At 38.2% G+C, this 24,642-nt stretch overlaps 1 protein-coding gene and 1 long non-coding RNA gene across 11 annotated transcripts in view; one reads left to right on the forward strand and one right to left on the reverse strand.

The window, feature by feature from the left end:
• Window positions 1–14,183, forward strand: part of LOC135791837 (neural cell adhesion molecule 2-like) — a 32,111-nt gene extending 17,928 nt beyond the window's left edge. For 3 of the 4 annotated variants that reach the window (XM_065302390.1, XM_065302388.1, XM_065302391.1), the window contains exons 3-8: window positions 2,214–2,519; window positions 5,472–5,612; window positions 8,075–8,212; window positions 8,864–9,051; window positions 9,585–9,867; window positions 10,927–12,678. In XM_065302390.1, coding sequence (XP_065158462.1) covers window positions 2,214–2,519; window positions 5,472–5,612; window positions 8,075–8,212; window positions 8,864–9,051; window positions 9,585–9,867; window positions 10,927–11,186 — 1,316 coding nt within the window. In that variant the 3' untranslated portion in view covers window positions 11,187–12,678. Of the gene's footprint in view, window positions 1–2,213; window positions 2,520–5,471; window positions 5,613–8,074; window positions 8,213–8,863; window positions 9,052–9,584; window positions 9,868–10,926; window positions 12,679–13,495 lie in introns of those variants that run through there. The other variant, XM_065302392.1, reaches the window with a different exon arrangement.
• Window positions 552–24,547, reverse strand: LOC135791838 (uncharacterized). Of its 7 annotated transcripts, none has more exons than XR_010548137.1 (8): window positions 24,366–24,547; window positions 22,790–22,841; window positions 22,625–22,676; window positions 22,460–22,511; window positions 22,291–22,346; window positions 22,136–22,181; window positions 21,575–21,734; window positions 20,943–21,479 (listed from the first exon to the last, which is right to left on the reverse strand). It is a non-coding gene; the product is annotated as an uncharacterized lncRNA (long non-coding RNA). The 7 variants fall into 7 exon arrangements; XR_010548136.1 differs by having other exon boundaries at window positions 20,943–21,497; XR_010548141.1 differs by lacking the exons at window positions 20,943–21,479; window positions 21,575–21,734 and adding an exon at window positions 552–583.
• Window positions 24,548–24,642: the final 95 nt, after the last annotated feature.

Consider the following 24,642-nt stretch of genomic DNA (forward strand, 5'->3'; position numbering starts at 1 on the left):
CTTTCTATAATACATAAAACATTTTCTCGTAGTGAAAAGACATCCGATCCGCACGAATCGAACGCGCCAGTCCGCCCACAGCTGAATGGAACATAGAATTATTAGCGTGCGTAACTCACATTATTTGCTTCTCAACGGGACTCCTTTTCTCATCCTCGTTCCCTCAGGGATGTTGTTGGTGTGTTGCTGGCGTACACGACAAACGTTGATATTATATGAGTGCCATCGATGAGCACGACCGCTTTCTCGCTGAAATTGATGACACTCCTTTAGAGTGTATGTTTGTGTTTGAACATTCGCATCCTGTTTGCTCGATGGATCTTTTACTACATTCATAAAAACGTAGAGTATTACTGCCGGTTCTCTGACCAGAGCGCATCATTGAGGTTAGGTTAGGTCGTGTTAACAAAAGTAGTTTGAAAAGTAATATAAAATAATTCCTTGTTGTAATAGTCTCTTTTGGTTTTGTCCGACGATGCTGGTATTTGCTATATGAAGAAAATTCTCTTTCTCTTCGAAGAGTTGAAGTAGAAGATTAGTGATAAGTGGAAGATCGAAGCCATCGTCCTCCAATAAGCATCAGCTGCAAAAAAGTAACTTTCTTAGATTTCTGCGCTGACCCACATCCTCCGCAACTAACTTTGTCGATTTTATCAATACCGGTCGTTGGCTTGGCAAATTGTCACGAGATTGTTTTGCTCGGCATGCGCGCCCTAACGAGTCTCTTGAGCTCTGCAGTAGTCGGTTTTTATGAAAATAGCCGACTATGATCATAATAATGAACGGGTCTCCACTTGATACATATTTATACAATTCCAACCCTAACTGTATATTGATACACTTTGCTTGCGCGTCTTCGGAAATTCTTACTTCATAGTTTTTGTTCGTTTGTGAGTTTTATTGAAACAATAAATAAAAAGTTTTCAATAACGCCGGTGCTCGAATTTTATTTATCGCAAACACGTGTTTGAGATTTAGCAAAATATTGTGTTTCATAACAAATACACTTGCTGCAATTCGACAAATAACCACGTATTTATTATTTAAATAAATCGAAAACGTTTTTCGAGGAATCGTTTTCTGACGCGTGAAAATTTAAAACTGCAGATTTTATATCATCTACGTAAAAATGCGAACAAATCACAGAGAAATCGATATATTCTGTAGCTTTTTGTTATATTTGAAAGTGAGTAAGTTGTGTCTCCAAGGGATTCGAGTTTTTACAACGATTTATCATCATCAACTATTATTTTAAAAAACGTACATTGAATTATTGCTGTTGTTAAAAATTTTGCTATTTTTGTTTTTATTTGCGAGTTTTATCCAATTGAATACCTGAAGGACATTTCTATTACCCTCCTATGTTAGCACAAATTAATTTATTATACCAATTTGGCTCCGAATGTGTTGTGTACGCCATGTTTATTCCCAGTCGTAGGTTTTTCCTAGTTCCCTTCTTAATTTACTTTGTATACCTTGTAACATTTTTACTTCTCCAATTTCGTAGTCGCCAACAAGCAATAAAACCATGCGAAGCAAACCATTGCATTCGCTCTGAATGTGGCGGCATAGAGGAAGTCTTGCTAACCGTAAAATTCTCCTAAGACGCGGGCGCGTTAGCCGCCTCCTTCCGCGCCATCCGCACACCATCATCTGTCCGTCTCGCTCCGGCTGCGCGCCGCTCTTAAGGGCGCAGTAACACGGATTAAATGCATTTTCCGCACGCGGCTAGTCATCTTGTAATAAACCGAAAGTAGGAGATTTGGTTTTCTGCATTCGCACTACAGCCACGTTCTGTACATCTTATTACCCACCATGGTGTAGATATATACGAGATGTTGCGGAGTTGCCCTCGAGTTTCGAGGAAGTTTAACTTGTTACGCGTTTGCATTAACTCCATAATAAGCTGGATCATCTGAAGGCGTTATTAAAACAATGCCGCTGCAATTTCTCAGACAATTTCCTTCGTGGGTGTTATTATTGAGGTATATTTTCGGTAACACTTTGTATTAAGCGTGTTTTTGTTGCTTGGCAAATGAATCAAGGTGGGAAACAAATTGCCCACACCGAAAATGAGACAACACAAACCGGATTACGCTTGGAGGAAGTTGTAAATTTTCTCATTAAACCAAATTTACATCTTGTTTCCAAAAAGAAATTGCCTGGAGTAAATATCCTACTTTATACTAAATATATTTTTCTTTCATTTGCAGATATTTGGATTCATCTGGTGCTTTTGACGGTTTTTATACATACGTGCTGTGGTCACCTGCAATTATCGCATGAAAGCATAATTAAGCATGTGGGTGATACCTTCCTAGTGACCTGCAAGGATGTAAGTGGGCGGACGGTAGAATGGAGTGGTCCCAAAGGCCCCTTGGGGTTAAAGACGGAACCAAGGGTTGCAGTGGCTTCCTACGGCACGTCTTTGTACTTCAATGGTCTCAACGTTAAGGACGCTGGGGTCTACACCTGCAAAGCTGGCGAGGAGACCAAAAAGTTTTCCCTGACTGTCAAAAGTAAGTCATTTTGTAATTACCTATGAAAAGCGTATTTTTTCGGCGCAATCGGTAAAGTTTTATGACCCTCAATAAAAATGGGCCATATAAAGCACATAAATCTCAACTGGAGATAGTGACGAGTAGCCGTAATTGCTTTATGCAGGCAATATGTGTTCCGAAATTACACTAAACTAATATACTCGACGGCCGTTTCGGACAGTCAAGTGCGTGTGCAATCCTGCTTGCAACGATGCGGCTTTCGTTTTCCGTACCGGAAAAGTTAAATGAATCATTGGCGCTCCCAATTGGTAATAAATTAGACGAGGATGGGTTCATTGAGCGCAAAATTGCAAACTGATTTGTAGAGAAAGCCGTCCTCGAACGACGCCCAACCGAAAAACTAAAGTATAAAAGGTGGGAAATTGAATGAGCTTTTTTCGGCCAACCCAGAGAGGCTGGGTGCCTCTCGCATCAGTATAACGTGAAGTGTGTGACTGACTTATTTGTCGCTTTATGATGGAAAATAAGCTCCACATTCTAAAAGTCGACGGGCAAAGCAAAGAAAAAAGTCGCACCGCGCACCGAAGGTATCTCCCACAATCCCGAGCTTTCTCGGAAAGCTCGTCGCCCGAAGAGAACGAGATTGGGCTGTGCGACATCGATGTTAGACGAAGCGTTAAATTATTTCTCTTTCTTTATCGGCCGACAGAGGAAGAAATTATCAAAACGCCGAGGAAGCAAACAAATTTAGAATTGCGTATTGTGCGCTCCAGAGGGCAAATATGACTACCATACTGATTGGGAGGAATGTAATCATAATTTCGCATGTTGTGTTTTCAGAGATTTGTTTAGCGCTGGAGAACAGGATCGATATCTTTGAGAAATTAATTTCTGAATGGCCAGATTATTTGCATAGATTTACATATTTTAATTATACGCGGCGAGCAAATTGCGCGGCCGGAAAAAATGAACGAATGTGTCTGCGGCCGGCACCTCCATTAATCTTGCTGAATTCCGGCGTTGTTCAACTACGCTCGGAAATGTAAATAGCAAATAAAGAATATGTGAAATAAATTGGAATTTTAAAAGTCTACTTCAAGCGCCACAGGCACGCACAAACAACATAATCAACTTGTTTGTAGTTGAGAATAATGCGAGTTGGACCGCTCTCTTTAGTCCAGTTCCGTTTTACCCCAACTACACAAAGCGCATGCGCGAGCGACTCTACCGGTAAGTCTCCTTTGCAGCGCCGCGTGCAAATGTCTCTCGCTTAGTTCTGCCGTGTTTTTATTAGTGCGTAGTGATCTGTTATTTTGTGCTACGGGTATGTTATTTGTTATTCATTTTATCAACTGTTATTGTGTCATATCTGGCTCATATTCAGTTTTGATTTGAATAGTGCATTATTTTACCACGTTACATATTGCATAATGCACTGATCGCGACAGTTCATTTACAACGATGTTAATTAAACAACGTTGAAATATGAGATGATATGATATCAGATCTAAGACGAGATGCGAGCTCACTGAGCTCGTCGCAATGCGTTTGGCGTTCGGTGGGACTTGATTAAACGTTTTATGGCCTCACTGCGAATATATCCATCGTTTAATCAACTCAGCGCGTTGAAACATGTTACCAATAAAACGTGTAACGTTTAATAAGTTGCTCATTCACTCGTGTAACAATCTCGAACTACATTAATTGGACAATCAATCAAATGAGTAAATTCCAAAATTACCTTCATGTAAATTTATAAGGTCATAAATAGTAAATATATTTTATGCGCAAATGCAAATGTAAAATCATGCGCCATGAAACCGAAATGAGTCTCTTAACATAAGAAATAGTTGCCGTGATATATTTCTATCATAACATAAGCGTACAACTGTATCTCTCGCCGTGCACTAATTCCTCATAGTCTTTATGGTCTTATATGCATACGATAGGGTCGTACGTGTGCAGGGGTAGCATCTTTGTGTGTAAGATGCGACATGCTTGTTCCATTTTCATATCAGCGTGTTCTTCTTAATGCACCCGCTACGCCTCATGGTTACACAAATAGTTCCATGCGCTGTTATCATGCGTTTCATTCTGTACAATGCAATTCTGTGCAGTAAGAGCAATGTACGAGTATTTATGCCGTGTATACATTTTAAATATGTCGACTGCTGATTTTAGAAGCATAAAGGTTCCACCTATCTAAATTCCGTTGTCACTTTTGGAAGTTCCAGAAGTTGAATTTATTTTATTTATACGCGGAAGTCATATTATTAACAACGCCTCGTTATATCTCGTTATTGTGAGCACGTGCGATAATTTTTCGCATTTCTTCATTTTTTACTCTTTGTCGCGCGCGCGACCTTTGCAAACTGTCACGTGTTCACCTTAACAATGTACTTTTCTTGTCATCCTTGCTCCGTTTTATGAGCACCCCTGAGTACAGCGCCAACACCTTCATGTGCCATCTGTTTTAATTAGGATAATCTAGGTCACCGGAACCGCGCGCGCGACTTTTATTTAAGCGCAAGTGGGTACAGCGCTCGCGGGCCGCTGAGTAACAAGCGCCGGCGAGTTCTTTAATTATTTTTCTTTTGCTCTCGCGCGCGGGGGTGGTGTTTTATTCGTTGCTCGTCGTCGCCGGCCGGATCTGGCTCGTTTCCGTTTTACTAGTTTCGGATGCTCGTAAAACTTGTAAATTGCGATTCGTTTCTTGGGTGTGATGCTGATGAAAGTGTCAGCGCGAAATTCTTCAATAACGAAATAAAACCCCAGAGAGAGATTTTAGACATGCTAAGCTGATTTGGAGTGAAAAATTTATAAATAATAGTTTCATTAAAGTTTTATCAGCTTTCGGATGTATTTTTCATCTGAGATTTTTTTAAAGATGAATAATTTTGTATAATTTTCATTTTAGTGAGCAAAAAAATTAATGCAAGCGTCTAATCAGATGTGTTTGCTCTTTTTCAGCGCCGTTGACTTTTATGGACACATCACCGGTGCAGACCGGAAGAGAATTTACCCCAGTTACGCTGCGCTGTGAAGTGAAGGGCGACGACGCCAGCGACAAACCCATCTTGTCCTGGAGCGTCGACAATAAAAAACTCGATGGTGAGCACTCAATGCCTGAACTTCTTTTTATTTTTTCTATTTTGTTGGCATTCTTCGCATGTATGTAGAGTAAACGCATGCAAATTCGGTTTATCAATGTTTACGAGTTCGCACACATTCTCTCCACTCAGTAAAAGCCTCGGCCAGCAAATGTATCAATTTCGCTTTGTAGCACCACTTTATGCGATGAATTAACACGGCGACGGTAATCCGCGATATTGATGCAGCCAACAAGCAATCGTTGTTATCGGGCTTATGCACTGTCGATTAGACCAACAAACAAATCCAAATATAATAGAAACTGACATAATTGAATCAATTCATGTCGCATGCGAATAGAGCTTCCATTAAGACCGCTCGCATCATAGACATTTGCGTAGGCATTGATTATATCAAATGAGGCGGGGGCGGCGGAGTCGGTTAGTAGCTGGCGTACGTTCAGGTGACGAGACAAGCACCGGCGGCAACATATAGCGTCCGCTTAAACAGAGAATAATTAATACCAAAGGGCTTATGATTGTGAATGGATTATACGGCGACATGTTGTGCGAGAATATTCCAAGACTAGAGATGTTATAAGACCTGCCCGCTGCAAGGTATCAAACTCATTATAAGCTGGATGTACAAAAGACATTAAAAACTTAATAAAGTAACAGTAGTTGCGATAGCAGTAGTAAATTCAACGTGGACGCAAGTTAAATTGCCCATTCATTAATTAATCGCAATTAATTGCTCACCGTATCAAAATTAAATTAAAGCCAAATGCGTCCTCTTGTACGACCAGAGACGTGGAAACTCGAAGCGAATTGAGATACATTTCCACGCGCTGCGGATTTGCGGTCGAATCGCATTTAAACGACCACCGCCGCGGGTGTGCTCGCATGCATTAACGAAAAGTGTCACCACGCTCGCGATATCCGAGCGACCTAGAGGGTGTTTGGTCATTAAAATTTTAGCTCATTGCAGCACAACATAAGTGCAAGGAAATTAACCGGGTGTGTGTCTCGGCGCAGATGGTCCACGATTACGATGCGGTTTGCGAAAGCGTGGAAATTAGGGATGATTGGAATGATTCGAAGAGTTTCACGGTTATTAACGAATTTAAAAAAGTATTGATTGTAATTATGATGCGGTAATGCCTCGGACACGTTTTTCACGCCTCGGCTGCGGAAATATTCCCTAAAGAAATGCGACCTCGATGCAAGTACCCCGAGCTTAGCACAGCTTCCGGCCGTTTAGAGCTAATGACCGCCCGAGCCGTCATCGATTTTTAATAACGACTCTTTAGCGAAGCGGACGATTTGTAAGCAAGCATCGGGCGGGCATATAATCAAGCAGCGACGCAATGAATTCGCCGTACGTGATCGAAAAAACTAATAGCTTCGGCGACCGCCCGGCCGACGGCTTGCGTGCGGCCACCCCCGTCCGATCAGTGAACACGCAGGGGAGACACGAGCGTCGGCAGACGAGCACGATCGGGCTTAAGAAACCTCTTTAATGCGACCCGCTGAACGAATATCTCCAATACTAATGCCAATTATTTCCCACTGTGTTCCTTCGAGGAGCGCGCACACAAATACAAATAGACAGAAATTGTTGCTATTGGTTTATTTCCACTAAAACCGACCCGAAAGGGTCATTTGTTGCGCTGTGAGTTGACCGAAACCACAAATACTCTCGATGAGTATTATCCGCACAGTGGGTTTTGTGAAAATCTGACACATTTTATTTATACACAACATTTTAATTGGTGTAGACGGGACTATTTTAATTGGAGAATATTTGATGTGTTTTAATGAACCACAGCGCGCAGTACTCGTCAAAATAATTAAATATTTGTTAGAGTTGCTGTGTTTATTGTATATCGTATGAGTTTTATCTGATATTTGACCGGTGCGCATGTGATATTGTATTTTATAGCAATATAGTTAATATTTTCTGTCATTTATTGCAAAAATAAGTGCGGTACATCGCTGCGAACTCACAGAAACACAATATTGACGAATATTTGGTTTGAATTTTGAGCTATTTTAATGCATACATTTCATTTGTAGTTTGGTCGGATTTTAGGTTGATATACTAATATTGACTCGGAAAATGCATTGAACTATCGCAATGAATTAAACTATTTTATTAATATTTAAATTCATATTAAATTATTTTTTATATTGCAATCATGAAAGAAATCCATACTTTTCCAATTGAAATAATCATTGTGGTGGCGCGGGAAACAAATTTATTGCTTTTCCTATAGATGTTAATTTAAAACAAACACCACTGATTTAAGCTTGTTTATATTCCACGTGGGAAATTTATTTGTTTGCAGTTAATTTAATGTAATGTACTGTCCTCCAATTGTTCATAAAATTTGCATGCAAATAACCAATTCTGTTTCTATGTTATTTCACTTGCATTATTTATTGTACGTCTATTCGGGGCCTCAACTAATTGTTCATTTGCAGATCCACGCTACAAAGTAATCGGCGACGGATTATTAATCACGAACGTGACGCGCGCCGATAACAAAATGTTCGTCTGCCAGGCGATGCAGCCGAGCACCGGCGATATCCGCGAGCAAAAAATCCAGCTTAAAGTCGAGCGTAAGTACAACTTTCATAACCGCCATTAATTAATCAACATTCACGCGATTAATTTTAAAAACTGCCTCGTCCTTAATTATCTTTATTATAGAATCGTTTCAAAATAAATTGATGGATAAAATTTGATAGTAAATATTCGCAAACACTTGGCTTGGTTATTAATCGCGCGAGGTTATTGTGGTCGGGCGGAAATTTAGTGTTGCTTAATGAGCTCGAATCGCTGAATGGCAACTGAATATATCTCATTAGAACAAACTTTTAATTGAAATCTGTTCTTGCATTTAAATCTATTCGGAATATAAGTTTCGCGTGGCGAAAGGCGATAGACGGGAGGAAGGCACTTTTGCCATTAATTAATTTAATTTGGTTTCAAAGGTTTCTCAGACGGCACTGCCAACATGCCACCATATCTTATGAGTGAGCCGTGCCGCCTGGCGCATAGACAGAAACTAACCACATTTCATCTTGTGATGAAGCTTGAAACTTTCAATTTAAACATGTACTGAATTCGCTATCAAAGTATCTTGCGCATTCATTTTTAACGCAGCAGTAAACTAATTTTTTAAAAGCTTAATAATTAACAGCGCCGAGAATAGAAAATCTTTTACGTGTTCCACGCTAAAATGGTAAAGTTTGTGTGTGTGTTTTTAGACCAGCCCGTTTTTAAGCATCCGGTGTATGCGAAGAGCGAGGACGCATGGGGATTCATCGGGGGCAATGTCAATCTCACATGCGAGGTGGACGCCGAGCCGCCGCCGACGTTCGAATGGACGTGGAAGAAGCATAAATTGCAGGACGAACGTGTGCTGAATGTCAGCTCACACAAGTCTGTCTTGCAGGTAAGGGAAATGTAAACACGATTCGAGGACATTAAACGTGTACATACAGGCGCAAAATCCACTTTTGGATGGAACAACATCTGCTTTGCAAATATTGCATAAGTTGAAAACAAAATATAAAAGTGAAGCAAAACTTTATTTGATATAACGACGAAATTCCTAAATACCCTCGGAGATAGTGAGGGTTTTTATAATATGCGTGTTAAATTCTAACAGAATTAGTAGCATGTTCTGCGAAAATGTTCAGACTACCATTTACATTTCCCAAATTGTAAACTAAGACGATTATATCGCTTGAAATGCTACATGCCACATTAAATACTTTACTTTTCTCGAAAACTATACGCATTTCAATTAAGCTTAGGCATTTCGTCGGGTTGTGGAGCAAAACACGCTGTGAAAATTACCTAAAATACATTAAATAACTCAAATCGGGTTTAAAACAAAGCGGATTATAGAAATTCGCGGAATTAAATTAATAAAACAAAATTCAGTCATAAATATTTGATGATTTGATTTGTTTTCATATATAGATTCGAGTAAAAGACGCGTCCTTGTTTGGCAACTACATGTGCAAGGTGAAGAACACAATCGGAACTTTGGAGAAAATCTTCCATCTCCAGCAGGGAATTCAGCCGCCACCGCCAGACTTTGTCGAACTGCGTGGCGCCAACTCCGACCTGCTTGACATTGGAATCCACCCACACAAAAGTGCCGAGAAAACGCCGTTGTCGCAAAAACCGATTGGCTATCGGGTCGAATATAAAAGCAAGCAGGACAAGCATTGGAGGTACTTGGACTTTGAAACTAATGAAGGTAAATTGATTTTTATTACATTATTTCGTACTATTTTTTCGTGGCAAATCTCATCCTAAAAATAGGAATGTACGAAAGGCTCAGTTTTATGACCGCAGTCACAAATATTGATTTACACTCTCAACACTTGTGTACACATCGTTTGCGACGATTTCCAATAAATCATACTTAGTGTTTCGCACAACAACTCAACGAAGTGACGGCACCGCCGCGCCGCCGCCACTGCCAGCAGCATTGGCCTCGTAAATATTTGATCGCCGCCCTCGGATACCTGTTTGATTCGGTGCGCGCGGCCTCACCTCACGCATTCCGCAGACGCGTGAAATTCGGAGGAAAAAACCTTCGCACGCACCTATTAATAATTAATCTTTATCCGCAAAACACTACATCACTCCTTTGAGCGATTTGGCTCCAAGTAATAAATATTCTCATCACAATGCCGGCGCCGCGCGTCACATAACGCCATCATTAATCAATCAGCTAACAAGCCACAAACAAGACACATTTTATGCAAACTTCAAAACCTATACCACACTTGCATTGATCCCGTTTTTACTAGCCGGGTTTTTATTAATGAATGCCATACAAAGTGCGCGTACTGATATAAGATTAATGTGCTTGCGGGCACGTAATGTCGCCCGGAAGATGAATTAATGCAAATTAGCAAATTGGGAAAGTCGCTCGCAAAGAACAGCAATAATTAAATTTACAAGATGGGGATTATAAGCCGAGGCGCGGTGGTTTCTACTTAGCAGTCGGAGTTCATTATATGGGTTTGTTTGAATAAACTGGAAATTAGTTGTGGAAACTTTGTGGCGAGAAAGTTGCGAAAGAACAAGATGGGACTAATTAGATTTATGTAAATCTTTTTCATATTTAAATTCAGCCACTATTGCGTAGAAAATTTATAAAATTTATAGAATAATCAAATTCTAATGGTGATAACATGTTCAACTGGAAATTGCAATTCTGAATATCATCAATATTTACTATTCTAATTGCGATTACATGTGTGATAATATTTTGAGAAGTAATATATACTTTGTTGGTCGATTGCAGAGAACAGCTATATTCTGCAAGGTCTGCATCACGACACCGAGTATCAAATAAAGGCGGCGACGCGCAACAAAGCCGGACTCAGCACGTACACGAACACGTCGACCTTTCGTACGCTGACGTCGCAGGCGGACGCCGCCGCCGCCGTCGTCATTGACGGCCCGTCGCGAGCGCTAATTATTTGCGCGACCGCCGTCACGCTGCTCACGCTCTTTGCCTCTACGGAGACGACGAGCTTGTCGCCAGTGTCGCGCCACTTGTAATATTCCCTTTTGCCGCAACATCATTCCCCGCCTCCGTGCCCACGCACTTTCCACTCAACGCTCCTTTATACCTAATCTATTTTTGATCGAATGTGCATTGTGGCGTTTGCGACGGGCGAAACCGCTAGACGCCGCTGTTGTTCCGAATTAATTTCATTAAAGTCAGACGCCCGCCGGCGGTGGTGCATGGTACGCATGCCGCGTGCTGATGTTGCCGCCGACGCGGATAATGATATGCGACTGCCTGCGCGAAGGGTGTAAACAGCCGTAATAGTAAAACGCCAGACGTGTAAACATGTTCGGCGTTGATATGTACTTGCAGCGCAACCTGAGGAAATGCACTGAAACGATGATAATAATTGTATGTTCATTTCGCATTACGACAGATAAGATCTACAAGCACGAGGAACTAATAATCAGTTTAACGGATATGAAAAGTTCTTTGCGTTTTTGGTATCTTGCTATACAAAATTGAATGATGCAACATGAAAATATTTGTAGCGTGTTGAACATTGCTGTTGTGTTTTACGTTTGATCAGAGTCAAGTTGCAAGCCAAAAACTAAATTGATGTTTATACAAACGTAACTCATACGACAGAACATTAACATATAAGTAATAGTTACGAATTTACTCATCATCAAATCATATTCAACTCACCCCCGTGTTTGGACTGCGCGATCACGTAGCATTTAGCAGACATCGGCGAGAGTCAATAAGATAACTAAAATTACAATAAAGTAACATCTAAGCATTTGATATTTTAAGTAAATCGTACTCCCCCAAAGCCCCGAACATGATCATCAACGATTCAATTGTTTTAACACGTGAATTATATCGAACATGTAGCGAAGATAAAGAAATCGAATCAAGATATAACGATGTTTAAGATATAAAGTATGAATTAAAGAAATGACTGTTACATTTAATAGCTTTTATCTGAAATTAATATAAATATATCCATGGTGGAGACATTTCCGCAAGCTGGAAAGCACTCTTGCGCCTTGGAGACATTCTTTGTTTTCATAACATTGCAGTATTATATTAGTCGGATTACAAAAATGATTCAGCATCATCTTAATCAAGTATAAAATTTCTATAAAAAACTTTCACCTAATCTTCCACAAATAACTGTTTACTATAAATTTTCAAACTAAAAAAACCTTACATAATATAATATACATAGTACCCTTGTAGTTCTAGTGATTTGGTGCTAGTTAAAAATCACAGTGAAGTAATGAACATTGCCAATGTAATTTAGCTACGTGTATAATACTGTAATGTTGTTAATTGTAACGAATTCGAAGCATCATCAACAGTACCATAACTCGAAACAAAACAAACACATCAACGTATCATTAAAGCGCGCCAAAATTATTGAAAAAAAATACTCCGCTTGTAAATTAACTATACATGAATATATAAATATAATATTAACTATATATGTAATATAAAGTGTCCAAAAATTAAATAAAAGTGGATGAATTCAACATACATGATGATGTTAAGCAAGAAAGATTTGTTGTAGTTCAAGTGTGAGATGTAACATGTGCATTTGCGAATGTTATCAATGTTAATAAGATTGCGTGCTACGTAGACGGAATTTTCCTGCATGCTGAGAGGAAATGCCGGCGACAATTGAACAGATGTGCTTTGACGTAGATAAATTTTCACGTTTTTTACAGCCACAAAAAGACGTGTCAAGAGGTAATGTTATAAAATGTAGATATGTGGCAAAGACTTTATTTCTATTTATTTATTTATTTATTAAAATTTTCAAATCTAAATTTAGCCGCAGTGAAAAGTCAAATTGTAATTTTATTCGTAAATGATCTTCAATTTCTACCCTCTGCATGATTTCTGTAGCAGCATAGATATGCATACATATTTTTATATTTCTGTAGATATATTTTATATTCATTTTTTGCTGCAAAATGGGAACCGGCGGAATGATGAAATTTATTGTGCGTCAGTTATGTTCGGTGAATACTAACGTGCTTTTCTCATGCCGACATCGACATGTCAATTGAACGACGCGCTCATCCACTTGTGCGACGTGCATTTTGCCAGCGAAAAAAATCCCAGGCATTTCTTCATATAATTTCACATCATTTGCATGCGCACAAGAGCATGTAATAATAGTATTTCGAAGTGTTTGCCATCTTTATGGACGCAATCATCTGATACTCCAAAATTTTTCGTGGGTTTTATTGCATGCCTTGTTAAAATTTTTATTTATAGTTTTATTTTAAATTTGATAGAAAAAAAGATGTTGTGAGATTCAATTAATTAATTTTCTGTATTTTTATAGCCTTCAGTCAAGTGGAATCAATACCACTTTGGAGTGCCATGCTGGATATGAATGGAAAGTGCGAGTGCCCTGCAGGCATTCCTCCTAATTTTCGAAAGGGGTGAATTAGCGTTAAAGTGGTACGAAGTTCGATATAAGCATTAAACTGGTCGCCTGGGTGGTATCGACGTCCTGGTCATTAGAATCCCGTCTAATTGCTGCAGCAACGCAATGCGAGTCGGTCGGTTGCAAGGAAATTAACCGAGAGTGTTGAGTGCAAATTCGTCGCGCGGCACTGTGCCGCAGCCGGCGACAGGCCGGAAGACGGGCGACATACTTGTGGTCGCCGCAAACATGAGACACATAGCGAGAATTTGCTTGTTCGCGTCGTCATTTCGGGGGAAGATGCCTAAATTACAAATGCTTTTCCGATCCTAATCACGAGTTTAATTGGGGTTCCCCAGTAAAGCAGTTTAATTTTGAATATGAATTGCACACGGCGTTTTGTCCAACAATCAATTATGTTTGATTTGATGCGTGTTGGAAATGGTGGCCTTTTTTTGAACATTTGACAAGTATTACTTTCAATTTAATTCTGAAATTTTGTTTTTAATTATTATTTGTGTTAATGATTTGCTTGATTATAGCCACGAAGATTATAGCTTTTGTGGTAATGCGTTTATTAATAAGTACAAGCTTCTACATCAAATGAACTCGAAGAACTGACTGACGAACACCTCTCGAGGTGTCCCTTTTATATCTGAAATTTTCACCATCTGGTCTTTGTGTTTATACGTTAGCTATTGTGAATAGGGCGATACGTCGTCTAGACGGTCCCGGCAATTATTACCACTGAATAGGTATACCAATAAATATGTCAAAAGAACCTTGAGTTGAGCAATTCGTACCGAGACTACAAGGGGTTACTCTGTTTCGTTCAGACTAAACAAATGTAGACTAAACATCCTTGCCGGACCGAGCGTACCAACACAAAGCCCAGACGATGAAATGCACCCCACACTTTCAATTTAATTTGGTCATATGATTGATACTATTTTAATTTGTATCAAACAGTCAATCAAACATCTTGTTTGATTTCGATTTAATTTGGGCAAATCTGTTTTTAAGCCATTACTTGTATCAAATACTTAGTATAATATTGGCTTACAACTTAATGCGGTTAACAATCTGCGCAAGACTTGTTTAGAATGATTATTTGAATCAAATATAAAAATTAATAGTTCCATGCATAGTACGAGTACAATTCTTCTCATGTTCTGCACTACCACACTGAAAGTATCAGTGTTTACAAACAAACAAGTTTCTTTATCTCCTGCAGTTTTGTGCGGTCGCCACGCGGTTGGCGTGCGTACCACGTTAGTCTCATTTTTGTCGTCGGGTGATCTGGACGCTCATTTTCTTTACAATATTTTTAGTTCTTTAATTTTTTTGTCGCGTTATTACGTACTGTTTCTAAATGCTCTTTAGATTGTGCGCGAGTGATGTGCGATGTTCGTTAAGCGCGGATTGTACACACGCAGAGGTAAAGCGTGAGTGATGTTCCGTCGGCCGTCGGATACTCTTTTTGTATCATACGCGTATTTCATATTTATTTCATATTTACATTGGATATGCCAAACGCGCAAAAATTTATTTTGCATCAAGGTATGTTCTCGCATTTCTTGAGCCATATAAAAATCAAATCTATTATTGACTTAACTTGTTTTTACTTCAACCGCGTGGTCTTTATCCACACGAATAATTTTTGTCTCTGTTTCAATACCTACCGTTGATTTGCAATACGTATTCGATACATTGTTTCGTTTTCGTTTAATGTACAAATTAAAAAGACTGATTATTTAAGTAATTATTTTTCTCTCATTGACGGTTTAGGCCCTATTTGCAATTTTATTTAAAAAAAAATGGTTTTTAATACAAAATGACTTTAATCTACAATTGTGTTACATGTTTCCGATTTAGAATTTAATATACTCTGAAAAACCAAAAACAGAATTTAAAAATTCTAATTATTTTGTTTAGTTTAGTTTAGTTTAGATTGTTGCAGGATTTCGACCTGCAACTTACGAAAATTTGCATATAAGTGTTGTTTTTCAACCCTTTTTCGTGAAATATTTGTGTTTTTTCGGGTTTGCACGTGATCTTGGCGACTCAATAACTTCAGTGCGGCGTCTAGAGATGCAGAATTAAATTCTTCGTCGGGTGGTATATAATTGTTGCAGGAATTCGACTTACAACCCGCGAAAATTTGCATTTAAGTGTTATTTTTCAACCCTTTTTCGTGAAATGTTTGTATTTTTTCGGGTTTGCACGCGATCTAGGCGGCGCAGTAATTTCAGCGGGGCGTCCGGAGATGCGGAATTAAATTCTCCGTCGGGCGGTATTTAATTGTTGCAGGAATTCGACCTGCAACCCGCGAAAACTGGCATATATGAGTGTTATTTTTCAACCCTTTTTCGTGAAATATTTGTGTTTTTTGGGTTTGCACGCGATCTAGGCGGCGCAGTAATTTCAGCTGAACATCCAGAGATGCGGAATTAAATTCTTCGTCGGGTGGTATATAATTATTGCAGGAATTCGATCTACAACCCGCGAAAATTTGCTTATAAGTGTTATTTTTCAACCCTTTTTTGTGAAATATTTGTGTTTTTTCGGGTTTGCGCGCGATCTAGGCGGCGCAGTAATTTCAGCGGGACATTCGGAGATGCGGAATTAAATTCTTTGTCGGGTGGTATATAATTGTTGCAGGAATTCGACCTGCAACCCGCGAAAATTAGCATATATGAGTGTTATTTTTCAACTCTTTTTCGTGAAATATTTGTCTTTTGTCGGGTTTGCACGTGATCTTGGCGACTCAATAACTTCAGCGCGGCGTCTAGAGATGCAGAATTAAATTCTCCATCGGGTGGTATTTAATTGTTGCAGGAATTCGACTTGCAACCCGCGAAAATTTGCATTTAAGTGTTATTTTTCAACCCTTTTTTGTGAAATGTTTGTATTTTTTCGGGTTTGCACGCGATCTAGGCGGCGCAGTAATTTCAGCGGGGCGTCCGGAGATGCGGAATTAAATTCTCCGTCGGGTGGTATTTAATTGTTGCAGGAATTCGACCCGCAACCCGCGAAAATTAGCATATATGAATGTTATTTTTCAACCCTTTTTGTGAAACATTTGTGTTTTTTTGGGTTTGCGCGCGATCTAGGCGGCGCAGTAATTTCAGCGGGACATCCCGAGATGCGGAATTAAATTCTCCGTCGGGTGGTATTTAATTGTTGCAGGAATTCGACCTACAACCCGCGAAAATTTGCTTATAAGTGTTATTTTTCAACCCTTTTTTGTGAAATATTTGTGTTTTTTCGGGTTTGCGCGCGATCTAGGCGGCGCAGTAATTTCAGCGGGACATCCGGAGATGCGGAATTAAATTCTCCGTCGGGTGGTATTTAATTGTTGCAGGAATTCGACCTGCAACCCGCGAAAATTTGCTTATAAGTGTTATTTTTCAACCCTTTTTTGTGAAATATTTGTGTTTTTTCGGGTTTGCGCGCGATCTAGGCGGCGCAGTAATTTCAGCGGGACATTCGGAGATGCAGAATTAAATTCTTTGTCTGGCGGTATATAATTATTGCAGGAATTCGACCTGCAACCCGCGAAAATTTGCATATAAATGTTATTTTTCAACCCTTTTTCGTGAAATATTTGTGTTTTTTCGTGTTTGCACGCGATCTAGGCGGCGCAGTAATTTCAGCGGGACATTCGGAGATGCAGAATTAAATTCTTTGTCTGGCGGTATATAATTATTGCAGGAATTCGACCTGCAACCCGCGAAAATTTGCATATAAATGTTATTTTTCAACCCTTTTTCGTGAAATATTTGTGTTTTTTCGGGTTTGCACGTGATCTTGGCAACTCCATAACTTCAGCGCGGCGTCTAGAGATGCAAAATTTAATACTCCGTCGGGTGGTAATTGTTTGTTGCAGGAATTCGACCTGCAACTACTTATGACATCCCACAGCCAATAAATTCTTTTCTTATGTCGAGAAATGAGCCGCTTATTTTGAAAGTGGCCTAACTCCATTTATCTTCAAATCGAGATATTGAAAGTTTTGCGTTCCAATGAATTTAAAAATATAGGTATAAGATACTAAGGAGTCATACTGCTTAAGCGTATCTAAGGATGTTAAATTTAAAGTTCCTGTTAAAATAGTGGCAATTATTAAGTAAATAACGTGCGTTTCCTTGTCAAGAATGGAGTTGGGCCACTTTCAAAATTAACAGGCCGATTCATTATAAAATTTGAGGATGCCCAAGTCCATTCAACATAATTTAAGATGTTTCAAATTGAAAAACAAAACGTCTTCGTTTCACAGACAGCTTCGTGAAGTAATACATTTTGTTTGTTAAAGTCTGCCAAACCCCTAAACTTCTCAAAAATATTCTTTCTTTCTTCTTCATTATAATTTTTTTTGCACGCATTCCGACAACCACAATCTTTGTTTTCGAAATTTTTTTCTTGAACAATACTTCCGGTTTGACTGCAATATCTTTTTCCTGAATTCTGTTTAATCTTTCGCACTTTTTAGATATATGGTGCATCACTCTTTTCTCCATTGTTATTTGAATCTTCATCCTCTGACGAGGAATATTGTTCTATAATTCTTTTTCTTATTCGCTTTTTTTTAAATTATTAATTACTATTTCTTCTTCACTATTTGAACTAAGTGGTCTTCTTCTCTTCTTCCTCATGGGTGCAATAATTTCTATAATTTAATATTAAATTTTAAGTTTTATATTAATTAAACGTACAGGTTAATTAACCAACGCAATTGTCCCAAAAATAAGGTGAACTTGTAAATACTAATTAATTGAAATTACCTTCATCGCTGCTTTCCGACATTATCAATAGTAAATATCTTGATGTAACTATAAATGGAGTTAGGCCACTTTCAAACTGCACGGCTCAGTTATTCAATTAATTCGGAAAACTTATGTGTAAAAAATGTACCGTATTTTCTCTGAATATAAGCAATCTGAAGTGCGTCACTGATAAATAACATGAAGTTGTACATGTAACCATGGTAACCGGCAAAAATTTAAAAAACGGAGTTAGGTCACTTTCAAAATAAACGGCTCAAATATTGAAAGTTAAAGTTGATTTTGTGTATGTTCGTTATTTCAACATTGTGAAATTTTAGTTTGGTTTTTTCAACTACGAGTTTATCAGTACGTTTGTGTATAAACAACTTGTTTTGTTCGGCTGACGCGTATTATCGCTACGTACCAGCCTTGTACCTGGCTAAGCGAAGCGCACACGGCAGTCATTTCAACGCGTGGTCCGCGTACGTGTCTCTCTGATCGCCATGCGTTTCGAGGTTTTAATTGGATTAATCGTCGTGTACTTTTTCGACCATCAGCAAAGTATTTGCAATGTCATGTTTAATGATTTGTGGCGTTTAGAGTTTTCTTAAATAAATAATAAATGTCCATTAATCTGTGCGTGTGTTTTCAGTTGATAGAATATATTTCAGGATATAAAATCCTCTCATCAATGTGTAGGTAGGTAATTAATTAATTTTTTTATGCAAAGTTACGCCTGTTTAACTTAAATTGATTAGTCTATTTGAGTGATATGAAATTTGCATGTATCGTCTTGCAAATTACACACACATGGTAGGTAGCATTTTTATCAGAATTCGTAGTTCCGTTTCTCAATTTAAAATGGATGATTTAATTAATACAAACACTGTTTTAAAAAAGTATCTGAAGATTATTAAAATTGGCAATATTCATATGGTCGACCACGCTCACATTGCCGTCGGCCGTCGGCTCGGCCATCTTTACGCTGAACACGTGAATGATTTTAATCGATTTGCACTCCTTAGCATCTTTAAATTAAGAAGTTTATTGTTGATCTGTTAAAATCTCCGTATCTTAATATTTACAAAAAAAAGGTATTTTTATCTTCTCTAACAACTGTATTGCTACGCGCCGTCGCTTGCCGTCAGCTGATTTGAATGTTTTCCGCCGGATATTCTATTAATTTATGATGATACTTCACCCGTCGGTTACTTTATGCAGGTGATGCATCAATTAATAAATATACATTCACAATGTGTTAAAATGTAAGTGTTTGATTTTCGTACCATCTTTTGCTCAATTGCCCGATGATTTTCGGGTAAAATGTTGGATTTTATATTAAAATATTGTTGTTTATTTGTAAATTTCTCTCTTCATGTTGTGCATATTAACTCCCTAACTCCGAGCGACGTTTGTCGTGTTTAGAGTTTTTTGTTTGCACTTTAAATTTTCCTTTTGCAACACCCTGTATATTCGTTTCCATTTTAAATCACGTAGAAAATTGACAATTTGCTAATTCCTTTATCCCGGTAGAACTTTACCAAGTGGTACTTTCTTATAAGTGCGCGGCTAAGCAGGCCGTCAGTCCTGTTTCAATATGGCGACATGTATTTTGTTGACTTGTAAAATCTAAACTTGTATTTTATTATTAATAAAGAAATGTTAAGAAATATTATGTCTTATGCTCTGAATGTCCCCCTTCTATCATTTCAGGTACAGGTCTCTAAGAGAATTCCCTCTCTCAGGGGATGATCTCCACTATAAAAATTGTTAAGGTATCCTGTATGATTTGTGTACTCCATCTTTCATTTCAGCTGAGGGTCAGAACTTGTAAGAATATTTTTAAGTGTCACTTCTCTTGAGGCGACTTAAAACTTAAAAATATTTGAACAAGACCTTATAAGGATTGTCCTTATAAGGAAATCCCTCTCTCCGGGGGTGATCCCCCACCATAAAAATTGTTGATATGCCTGAGAATTTCGGGGATGAAGCGCAGAGACATCGTAGCTGTAGGATGGGCCGGGAGCAATGGAGGCATCGAAGCAGTGGACCGTAGACTGTCTTATAACGACACGTGCCAAAAAATTTAAAAATTTCATCCACCCCTGTTGCTCTTTCTTCTATCTCCTCCTCCTCTTCTCAACTCTGTTCTCTTCCTTCTGTCTTCCACTCTTCTCTTCCGTCTTCTACTTTTCCTATTTCTCTGTTCTCCGTTTCTCGACTTACTTTCTTACTTCTCTTATTGCCTTCACTTGTATTGCACCTTCTCTTATATTTCGTTGCAATTCATATATGCAACCCAAATTATACCTGTTATTTTTATATTTGAGAAAAATGCCTACTATAACTGAGGATCGAACCATCGATCTAAGGTATAGCAGCATGTGCTGCACACCTGAGAGCCACGCGGCTTTCTTATCAAACCGTATTCGTTTCGTCTATTTATGTGTTCATATTTTATGATAAAATAAAACAACCGCATACATGCACCACACTATACTATACTATGCTGTGCTATACTCTTACAGTGCAACACGACTTAATACCAATCCTGAAAACGACTAAGAGAACACTAGGGATGTATGTAAACAAGAATGTAAGATTAAATTATATTTTATTAACTGAATCATTTACAATTGTTATTCAGCAGTAATGATACCTGAAAGATTTAAAAAGTTAAATAAAAGTAAAGTTTTACTTCCTGTTACTTACTTCTTTGTTCTTCCATCCATAATAAACTAAAGCGCACTAACACCATTCCGCAAATTGTAAGTAGAATTGATGATACGCACTACTTTACTATTCCACGCGGATATCGCAATTGGAAAACTTTTTCTCACATCAAACACATAGGCATCGGAACATATCCGACGGACGCCACGCACGCATCGTAAAGGATCACTCAAATAACTCGTTGTGTCTACACTGGGCTGTTATTACTAAATGTCTCTGATGGTCAACCGATTCTAGTATTACTACAGAATTAAAATATTAAGACACGCGTAAAATCGTCACCATGTTTGATGAATGAACAAAACACGTGCGCACCACGAGACAGCGCCGAACCGACTAAGCCGGAATAAGCAGGTAAGAGAATTGATAACCGACCCGCAGTTGGAGGGGCATTCTTCTATCTGCGCACGACCAAAATGCTATTACTAATATATTGCAAGTTATAAATTTATCAGTTTACAACATTATTTGAAAGCAAGGATTTTAATTAACTTACTGTGGAAAAATACCACATATGTTGGTTCCGCTTGTATTAAACACAAATGTTGTATTATTTTCTTCTTCAAATGTTGTATATAACAATGGTATACAATTTGAATTATGAAAGACTTATGAAAGAATGGTTGTTCTACGACATCGCGTTCGCCGCTAGACGCCTAAAACAACAGAAAATTAAAGCACAAAAATCAAACTTTGGTTTTGTTAAACTTAAAAGTTGTGTATAAAAGTGACGTGCCCTCCGCAACTCTGTGCACCAAAAACTAAACAAAAATTAAGCAAGAATTTAAACCAAATCGATGGCAGCGCCATCTGACCGTCGCGGAACAAAACAAAATAGATAGCTGATACGAGCGCCATCTGGGTGTGGCGGAACAAAACATAATAGATAGCCGCTGGTATTGCCCTCTAGTTTTAGGACAACAAACTTTAAATAAATTACCAAGAAATCTGCAATGTGTCTGCTAATATTTAAAACAACTAATTTAATTCAATTCACTTTCCATTGTATAAACCATGGAAACAATTTATTTAAATGACAAACAATTTTAATACTTACAATTTGATCAAATTGTCCTAGGATATTCCGTTCGCCCGCTAGCCACCTAAAACAAACAAAAATTAGCATATCGAAGCACAAAAATTACATTTTTGCAGGTTTCCCGTGTGATAATCACACAAATTATTTATGAAAATGATAAACAAATTCATTACTCATAATCTGATGAAAGAATCGTTGTCCTAGGGCAATTTGTTCGCCTGCTAGATACCTAAAACAAACAAAAATTAGCATATCAAAGCACAAAAATGACATTTTCGCAGGTTTTCCGTGTGCTAATCACACAAATTATTTATGCAAATGGTAAACAAATTCATTACTTACAATCTGATGAAAGAATCGTTGTCCTAGGGCAATTTGTTCGCCTGCTAGACACCTAAAACAAACAAAAATTAGCATATCAAAGCACAAAAATTACATTTTCTCAGGTTTCCCGTGTGCTAATCACACAAATTATTTATGAAAATGATAAACAACTTCAATACTTACAATCTGATAAAAGAAACGTTGTCCTAGGACAATTTGTTCGCCTGCTAGGCACCTAAAACAACCGAAAATTAGCACCTTAAAGCACAAAAATTAGATTTTTGCATGTTTCTCGTATGCTAATCAAACAAATTATTTATGAAAATGATTAACAATTTCAATACTTACAATCTGATGAAAGAATCGTTGTCCTAGAACAATTTATTCGCCTGCTAGACACCTAAAACAACCGAAAATTAGCACATCAAAGTACAAATATTACATTTTTGCAGTTTTCCTGTATGCTAATCCTATAAATTATAAATGTGACTGATATACAAATTCAGTACTTACAATCTGATAAAAGAATCGTTGTCCAAGGACATTTCGTTCGTCCGTTAGACCGAAACTCAGTGTTCATGAATTTTATCATAGTTTAATTTTGAAGTCACACACGAAAGAAGTTTAAAGGAATCCTCAACCAAACATATGTTCTCGAAATTCCCAAACCCAAAAATTTCTAATCTATCTTCAATTACTTCACTTTACTGCTTAATACTGTTGTAAATAATTTAATTGCATTATAAAAACTTAAATTAAATATGATTGTGTAAGTTACAGTTTCGGTTTAGGCCGAAACTGAGGCCAGGACCGAAATTTCGGTTTCTGTTTCGGCTGAGAAACCAATTTCGGTCGGATTCTAAATACTACACATGATTACTACCGAAAACTAATCACTACATATGAATGCCACCATTAAAACCTACTTTTAAAACACTACAAGGATCAAAAAACAGATAGGCAAAACTAAAACACCTACACTTAGCGATACTTCCCCAGTTCTATAAAGACAATACTACTACACATGCACACGTTAACATACTCGTATATATGAAATGCACAATACAAGTGTGGCGTCCTTTGGTGCCCGATTACAATTAAACATTGTTGTGCTTGCTCATGTTCTCTTTCCTTTAGCTATTCTGTCTGCATGTCTGTTCTCTTTTGGAATGAAAACCGCATTATTTTAAGTACATACATATCTAATCTGATTTTAAACTCGGCTGGCCCTTAAGCCTATTTCTGGAATAGTGAATTGAAGTTATAAGAAAAGTTGAGCGCTGTCTTCCATGACAGAACTAAACGCTTTACACTTAAACCACAACTCTTCCGCTGCATTTCAGATCTAATTTTAATTGATAAAAAGGTGCCCTATTCTGGAAAAGGCAGTGTATGCAAAAAAAAAAGAAGAAGCTCAACGCATGTTCCTACGATTTGGATTTACCATACTAGCACAGGCCATCCCATTGCGCGGGTTCCACATTGAGTAACTACCAAGGGGCTAGACGGGGCAGTGCCTAGAGGCCCTCAAGGTCAGGGGGGCCTCAAATCCTTAAAATAAATATGACAGGTTGCAATCCGACTTCAATCATTGACATTTTGATTTACCCCAGGGCTCTTGGTTACCTTGCTACGCCACTGATCGAGTACCGCTTTTCTGAAGACCTATTTGTATTGTAGTGACAATACCATATTGGATACGAACATACGTTGAACACGAGGAAAAAGTAATTTACACGCCACTGATTAATAAGAGGAAATGAATATAAAATATTTCTAATATTTAAGTACATATAAGCTAAAGTATACAACGTCAAAAGAAAGAATTGTGTCGAGTGTATACGATACAAATGATAACAATTCAAAGGTATACGCTATTTTCCAGTTCGCAAAGCACATGGTAATAGTATAAAAATGTAATTACCTTTAAATTAACGATAATCCTCACATGCTAGAAATCACAATCGGGTTCAGATAAACAGGCACTTAATACAGATACACAGCTATATATTGGTTTACCGAAGACGATGGATGATTTAATTTAAAAACATGGCGACTACGAAACAACGCGCACCGTACGAGTGATTTATCAAGACTGAACCCGGCGTGTCGAGTGCGCTGAGTGCGCCAGCAGATCGTGTTGCGTGTAGCCTTGCAACGACGGTCACATTGAATACTATAAAAAAGTTGTTTTTGCACCA

Source organism: Atheta coriaria, unplaced genomic scaffold, assembly GCF_025399875.1.
Source record: "Atheta coriaria isolate IRGN ID8LTWV9N9 unplaced genomic scaffold, Caltech_Dcor_3.1 hic_scaffold_5_pilon, whole genome shotgun sequence".
Taxonomy (NCBI): Eukaryota; Metazoa; Arthropoda; class Insecta; order Coleoptera; family Staphylinidae; genus Dalotia; species Dalotia coriaria.